The sequence below is a fragment of the Armigeres subalbatus genome, unplaced genomic scaffold, assembly GCF_024139115.2.
Source record: "Armigeres subalbatus isolate Guangzhou_Male unplaced genomic scaffold, GZ_Asu_2 Contig1884, whole genome shotgun sequence".
Lineage (NCBI taxonomy): Eukaryota > Metazoa > Arthropoda > Insecta > Diptera > Culicidae > Armigeres > Armigeres subalbatus.
Window position 1 is genome coordinate 17,663 of NW_026942710.1, and position 8,314 is coordinate 25,976.

The following is an 8,314-nucleotide window of genomic DNA, read 5'->3' on the forward strand; positions in this document are numbered from 1 at the left end:
AGATAAGCCGAGTGGTCGCACGAATCCCGGGATGCGATACGGTATGCATCTTTTCCATGATAGTACGCCGAAAATCGTAAGGGACGAAGGGACGGATAGCTTCTGTAGAGATGCGTAGACGCCAATGGAAACTTCAGTAGCTTCAGCTTCACTGTGGTGTTAGTTGGTGGGGATTTCAAAAATTGCTTCAGTTCGGGATCTTGCTTCTGCAGCTCAGCCATGCGGTCATAGTCGATCGAATCGTTGATAGTTATAGTATGGATGCGACTAAGCATGTCGGCGACCTTGTTTGCCTCGCCAGATACGTGCCGAATGTCTGTGATGTACTCACTAACGAAGATGAGCCGTCGCTGTTGTGTTGGGGTGGCCTTCTCCGGTCACTGATGAAAAGCGGTGGTAAGGGGCTTGTGGTCCGTGTAGAGACAAAACTCTCGGGCTTCTAGAGTGTCTCGAAAATGTTTGACTGCCTCGTATATAGCGATTAGCTCTCTATCGTATGTGCTATATTTTTGTTGGCTCACGCTCAGCTTGCGAGAAAAGAATGCAAGTGGTTGAGGACCATTGTTTGTGATCTGACGTAGGACGGCTCCTATGGACGTATTGGAAGCGTCGACATCGAGGGCGAGTTTAGCTTCGGAGAAGGGATGAGCGAGCAAGGTGGCATTTGCTAAATCAAAGTTCTGCATCGTTCGAAGGCCTCAATTGAGGTTTCGTTTCACTCGAGGGCTGAAGTGTCGTTCCGGATATTTCCACCGATCATCGCCTGCAGAATTTGTTGGTTATCTGCAGCGTGAGGGATGAAACGACGATAGAAGTTGATGGTTCCGAGGAATCTCTACAGCTGCTTAGCGTTTATTGGCTTCTGGGACATCCAGGATGGCTTGGACTTTGCTGGGCTTCGGCTTAATTCCGTCGGGTGTAACTTGGTGGCCGAGAAAATCGACGGATCGCTGACCAATTTGGCATTTAGCGGGATTTATGACAAGGCCGTTCTGCCTCAATCGTTCGAACACTGTGCGGAGGTGCTGTTTATGCTGTTCTTCGTCATCCGATGCTATACATAGGTCGTCGATGTATGGGTACACAAAATCTAAGTCGCCTAAAATGGCATGTAGGAGTCTCCGCAAAGTTTGACCTGCATTGCGTAGCCCGAATGTCATATACTTAAACTCAAAGAGTCCGAATGGGGTTGTGATAGCCGTTTTTGAGACGTCTTCGGGAGCTACTGGTATTTGGTGGTATGCGCGTTGTAAGTCGATACAGGAAAATTTAGGTACGCTTACCGTGTAATATGCTCGAAAAATCTTGAATATGTGGCCCGGTACCCCGGTCTGGAACAGTGATTGCATTCAAGTTCCGGTAGTCACCGCATGGTCGCCATTTACCATTCGACTTTTTTACTAAGTGCAGCGGGCTGGTCCAACAGCTTTTTGACGGCTGACAAATTCCTTAATCCATTAGGAACTGCAACTCTGCCTTTGCTTCCTTCAGTTTGTTGTTGGTGATGATCTGGTGGACAGTGCTTGCTTTGGTTGGTTTGTGCTTCATATCCAAAACGGTAATATCCCTGTACTCGGCAAGGAACTCTGCGAAGGGAGAGGAAACATCAAAAGTGGTGATTGCTGGCTGAGTAACTGCGTGAATATTTTCGATTTCCAGGCTGGTGGTATGGTCGATCAACTTGTTTCTCCGTAGGTCCACGAGCAAATCGTAGTGCTTCAGTAAATCCGCACCGATGATAGGAGATTTCACATCCGCGATGACAAATATCCACGCAAATGGTCTTCGCAGACCTAGGTCAACGGTGATTCGCTTGGTACCGTATGTCTGAATGTGTGTTCCGTTTGCGGCAAAAAGCTGGTGCGATGATGTAGATTTCAGTCGTTCATTGGGAGTAGGTGGGATGACAGATATGTCTGCTCCGGTGTCGATCAGGTATCGATTTGATATTTTCTGGTCGTGTATGTGTATTCTTTGGAGTTCTGCTAGATGGTTCAGGCTACTGCTGGTTTCTTGTTTTGATGGTGGTTCGCTTGATGCGGTAGGAGAGTTGGTACTGACAGCCTCTAGTGCTCCCTCGGGCGAGTATAAACTTCGATATTCTCGTCGAAAAAAATTAACTTAACACTGGGGTTATCACTTTTATTCTTCTCGCACTTCTGAGCTTGGGTCCCATGTCGGTAATGAAACCAACAAATCCAACAACGAGGTGTTTTGCTTCGCGATGGCGTTACTTCTCTGCGGCTTGATGAACGATGACGTGGTCGGACATTATGTCGGTCTCGTCCGCGGAAGTTTGTGGATAGGGCTTCTTCTAAGCGCTTCGACAGGGCATCGATTCGTTATTCTAGAGATGATGACGATGAGGTTTCGGATTTCTGGACAACGGAAATTTGTTCACGGGGAGCTTCCATAATCTTATCCGCCACTTTTGATTGCTCATCGAGTGTAGCAGCCGGCATGGCGGCGATGATGGAACGGATAGTGTTTGGATGGTCTCGAAGCCAGAGGTTAGACAGTATGTTGTCAGTGCAACCTATACCGCCCAGGCGGCGCATCTCGAACAAGAGGACGCTTGGTTTCTGGTCTCCTAAAGACATACCAGAGAGCAGGCTGGTCAAACGCTGTGTTTCCGATGGTTGAAAATGTGCTAGAACGGCGGCTTTGAGGATGTCGTATTTGTCGTTATTGTTCGACACATTGCAATTGGCGATTACTGTATGCACGAATTTCGCGCGCGAACCGAGAGCGACGATCACTGCCATGAATTTGACCTTATCGTGCCTAATAGAGTTCACACTGAATGCTGCTTTAAGACACATGAACCATGTTTCGATATCGTCGGGATCGAAATCTGGAAAACTGATTTTAAAGATAACGGGTTGCTCTTTGAAGTCCACATTTTCTTTCTTCACCTGGTCGCCGGTACCAGAATGCTCACCAGTCGCCATTGTGAAATTTCACACGCGGTTCAGATCAGGACGGAAAATGTTTTAATTCGCGATAACGAGATCGGTTTTACACGTTCGCGGTTTGACTACTCGACTCTGATGATTTTCACGACGTCAGGGTCACCAGTTGTAGAAACTTGGTTCCCACGATTTATGGACAAGATGGAATCGTTCTTTCGGACGATAGAATTGACCGTCGAGGTTGGCTGTCTGATTATCACTAAAAACTATATTTACAGAATTGATATTCAAGGATGTGTATGTGTAACAAATTCATTTTTGGATGTGTAATGTGTTTGATGTGACGCGTACGCCACAATCTCAAGTCCCGAGCTCAAGGACAGTTTGGATTGCCCACAATATCTCATAACTATCTTACCATACCCGTTGACTTCCCAGGAGGTGTAATGAATATAATTGAACGGATATTGAAGCTTTGCGTACCGAAAAGCTTCTAAGCAGCTGTAGAACTCAAGTCCCGAACTCAAGGACAATTTAGATTACTCAGAATATCTCGTAACTATCTTACCATATCCGTTGAACTCCCGGGAGTATGACAATGGGTATGATTGAACGAATAATGGAGCTCTGAGTACCGAAAAAAAGGTTCTACCAGCTGTAGAACTCAAATTCCGAACTCAAGGACAGTTTGGATTGCCCAGAATATCTCAAAACTATTCTACATTATCCTTCGTCCTCCCGGGAGGTGTAATGGCTATAATTGAATGCATATTGAAGCTTTTAGTACTGAAAAACGATTTTCTTACAGCTGAAGATTTCAAGTCTTATACTCAAGGAATGTTTTGTAACCGTTGGTCCCAATTTTGTAACTTGTTGGCTCCTCCACAAGCATCATCATGTCTCGTCCCCCGCGCCAGTAAGAACCTAAAGCCCAGTCCGTCCCTAATAATAATAGTAGGACAGCCTTACTGGTGGCGATCCCAGCTGTCTAAAATGAAAAGATTCGGCACTGACGTTAAAAAAATACAGCATTCGTTTCATTCATTCTCACCCTCACTGTACTTTTCGTGGTTCGAGTCGGGACAACAACCCGTAACGGTGTTGGCCGTGTGAATACCCTGCGCGGAAGTGATGCCAACTGTCACGAAGGACCGAGAGATATTTCGATTCTTTGTGAGAGTGAGAAGTAAAGTAGCTAAAAAAATCATAAACCCACCACGTCGAGGTCTTTTGGGTCTTCTTTTGATACGAACTGCCAAGAAAGTAGTGCGCGCCGTACTAGTGAAAAAGTTAAAAAAAAAGTTAAATTGCATGTGATTCATACTAAGTTAGTGAGTTTTCTTCTTTATTAGATAGTGAAAGTGCTGTATAACCATCCTATCCACGCATTATAGTTTCGCCATTTGGAAAAAATCAAGCCACCTTTAATAGGTGAAGTAGAAACAAGAAGAAAAGGCCCGTGTCTGCTTCCGGGCCTTTTCTTTTCTTTTGTGGCTTCGGGACTGGCCCCGAAGTTATGTCTACTCCTCAGTGACATCGGTAAGCCTTGCTAAGGACCAGAGAGAAGCTCGTCAGGTCAGCCCATTCCGACGTTTGGCCACAGTCGTCACAAGCCGTCATCGCACCAATCGGGTAGCAGACAACCTCCAGACCGACGCTTTACCGCTTCGTCACGATCCGCCATCGCGCCAATCGGGTAGCAGGCCACCCAAGACCGACGCTTTACCGCTTCGTTACGATCCGCCATCGCGCCAATTGGGTAGCAGGCCACCTCCAAACCGACGCTTTTCCGCCATCACACCACTCATGTAGCAGGCCAGGCCCTCCGACACGTAGACACGCTAGACAAGCAGACAAACCACCAGCATTCGCTAGCCGTCATCGTGCCAAATTGGAAGCGGTGTCGACAATTCGCTGGACGAACGTTAGGCCACCACCGTTCCCTGACCACCATCGGGCTCTCTCGGCCGCTGGCCCACACTCTGCGACCGCCATCGTGCCACAGTTCACCGCGAACGAACCTCCAACCCAGTCCGACAACGTCCGCAACCGCCAGTAATCGCCGATATGCCAGCCACCAGTGCCACCACCATCGTAGCCTTTGTCATCCTCAGCATCATCAACACGCGCAAGTACACCACTGATTTTTTTTCTCTAAAATGCCATAAGGGCGAATAAAATGTTAATTATGTAAGATAATTTTGGTGGTCAGGTTATTTAGAAGACGCACTCTCTGATTCTGTATGAATTGCTCCTTTTGCTTGATTCGTTACCGTACCTGAAAGTTCAAGAAGATAAGTGTTACTATTCAAATCGTGCTTCGGTAACGTGTTCGTTAAAAATCTGAGCATGTATACACAATAATAGCATGCCGAAATTATGAATTTAAAACGCAATAATCTTCTTATTGATGCATGACAATGGAAAGAACGACAATGATAGAAATGGTCCGTTCGGTGATAATAGAAGGAACGGCATTCTCGGTTACATGAGTGGGAGTAATACGTATCTATAAGCTACAAAGCTGGCAATAAAATTGAACTAAATTTACTGACACATGTCGACGTCTATATTCTTCTAAATTCTTCGTAACAACGACTATTAAGACTGGCTTATTGGGCCAACGACAATGTCATGTCTGATTGGAGTCCCACCTTACTCCAGGACTGCACATGTATGCTTTAAGTGGCAGAAAGTCATTCTCACAGAGTTTCATTTCAGGGAACTTGATAAAGTAGTCACTTCCATCCACATAAGCTCATACCACTCGCTGCTCGCATAACATCGTGGGGGGTCTTTTCACTTCATTTTTCGGCTCCTGGGTCGGCTTTTGCACGAGGTTCACATCTAAACTCTTCAAGGAAAATGTACGGCCTAAGGCTCAACTTTTCAAACCGTATTATTTAACATTGCGATACATATTTCAAAACTAGAGTCGCAAAAAATCAAGGCTCAGTCTACCCCACAAATTAACGCTCGAAACAACTATGATTAGTAGCGCGGTAATGCTCGCATCACATTTGGTAATATCGGTCCATCTCACCTCTTTTCCCACATTTAACTAAATCAAAGTCAAATGACCATAAATCATCCAGCGACCCGCTCGAACTGCCTTCCCAAAAGGTCAACAGCCACGGTAATTTAGATGAAATATTAAGGTAAGATACTCAGCATCCAAACTAGAGCTAGCCCATTTCAGATCCATCTTCGTGTAGATCCTCGGGTTAATCTAACTATCGTATTCGCACGCTCAGGTCCCACACTCTAGAAAACAGCTCTCATTTTGGTTGTCGTGATCAATTGAGTGCAATTTATTACGAAATGGGCCTGAATTATAGATCACCGGCACCGGTTATGATTTTGATATGTATGTGATGATCCACGCCACGATTCGCATTCTTCCCACCCATGAGCCGGAGCCGGTGAAAAGGGGAATCGAGTTTCTTCAAGGCAGCAAACAACACCAACTAAAACCAAAACGTATCACCCTGGCTGTCGATACAGTTAGCGGGCGTGTTGACCCAGAGTTCGTCGTGTGAGATTTTTTCAATTTTTATTCAATGTTTTTGCTGGAAGTCCGTGCGGTGGAATCATAACCACGCTGGTTGCCAGAGTCAGTGCAAGAAATATCGAGTACATGGTTTTGTTCTGCTCCGCACTTTCCGCCCGAGCAGCCACTACTACTGCCATCACCAAACGGCCGATAGATACGTGCTGATCAATATTTCACGGGAAAATTTATGCTTCATTTCGTTTGTAATAAATTTACGGCAATTTTCCTTGTGGATAAGTTGCCCTGGCAAGGAACGACTGCGGCAAGGTAAGGTCGACTCGATATGTAGACTTTTGGCTCGAGAGAGCCACCCTGGCATTGAGCAGGTCGTCGGCGTCATCGTCGGTTTTCTCGGTTGCCTACTGGCACCGTAGTCCTCTGATGAAGGAAGTTCAAGACTTTAGAGTTTAGGGTTTGACTTTTGGTAAATAATTGTCTTGTAGATTCGTGGTATCACAAGAATGCAACATGAACTATTACAATTGATAAAAAATTATAAAAAAATTAAGGATAATACGACCGTATTTTTTTTTAATTGCAATATTCACTTAAGCGTACCTAACCAACTATATTTGAAAACCCTATAATTATAATGATATGGAAATGCTAATATCATCTTCCAACGAGCGGAGGGCAATATTTGTGATGGCACATATCGCACGACCTTCCTTCTGCCAAGCTCCGGTCGTGTGATATGTGCCATCACAAATATTGCCCTCCGCTCGCTTTCAAATCGACTTCTATAAAACATTCTTCATGCCTGCCGTATCCTAACGGAACTATCAATTCTATACTTTCGCCTCTAATGCTATCATGATCATGTACGTCCAAGTTTGGAAGATGATATTAGTATTTCCATATCATTGTAAATCGTTTAACTTCACGTAGAAGTAACACACACGAAATCATTAATTTAGTAATTTACTATAATTATAGCCTATTATAGTTACTTTGTTTCATCGTTCAAAGAGTGCAAAACCAACACACTGCTAGAAATATTTTGTCGAAATACATTTATTTTGAGGCACACATTCGGAGCATAATAAACACAAAATCAAGATTTGATAAAATGTACCAAAATTAATTTAAATGCCCACGACTATGCAAAAATAAAGCTGATTGGTTGAAATTCAGTTCAATAATTATTTGAATTTAAAAGTTTGTTTTAGCGTCAGTTGTTTTACATGTCCTTTAATTTCCATTTTTCTGTACATATGTTGTTTTGCTCAGAGTATTGGACAGATCAGTGAACAAATTAATTGGTGCGCGAACGGAAGTCTTACAGGTAGGACGCAGAACATTTGCTAAATCCGAGTTTATGTTTGTGCTTCGGGCGGTCGGTGAATTAAAAGTTCGCGTCCAAACGTGCTTCGTTCAGCACGCAGAACGATCGTGTGATCATCGAAATAAATATTTGTTCTGCTTAGTTTGGGTGAGTAAATTAATTAGCAAGTGAGTGCGAGGTTGTTCAAGTTTTCGTGAAGTATGCAGAATGATCGCACGATCGTTCGAAAATTTTGTTTTGCTTTTGTGCGTTCGGTAAATAAGCTGATAGCTACGAGTTTGGTCGTACTAGAGGTTAGCACGACGAATTTATAGAAAGGAACGCGAGTAGAATATTATGAATGCGCATAATTATACCCCATCCCATAGATCACATCGCTTAACGAAGGGAATACGGACAAATTATCCTCTGTAACTAAAACAATATTCTATTCCAAAACAATCGTGGCGTGGAGATGCAGAGGTTGGCATGGTCTATAGTAGCAACGAGAGTAAGATTAACAGTCTTTCCCTCCTTGAAAGAAGGCTTCCCAGCTTCTTAAAAGACGGCTTCCCAGCATCTTAA

At 44.3% G+C, this 8,314-nt stretch overlaps 1 protein-coding gene across 1 annotated transcript; it reads right to left on the reverse strand.

Moving 5' to 3' along the window:
- Nucleotides 1-2,342: 2,342 nt before the first annotated feature.
- On the reverse strand, nt 2,343-2,951 carry LOC134203486 (uncharacterized). The gene has a single exon (XM_062678357.1). It carries the CDS (start codon nt 2,949-2,951, stop codon nt 2,343-2,345), a length of 609 nt encoding a protein of 202 aa, XP_062534341.1.
- Between the last annotated feature and the right edge of the window lie 5,363 nt (nt 2,952-8,314).

Excerpts from the sequence above, each read along its gene's own strand:
- LOC134203486 (XM_062678357.1), bottom strand. The coding sequence starts at position 2,951 with ATGGCGACTGGTGAGCATTCTGGTACCGGCGACCAGGTGAAGAAAGAA.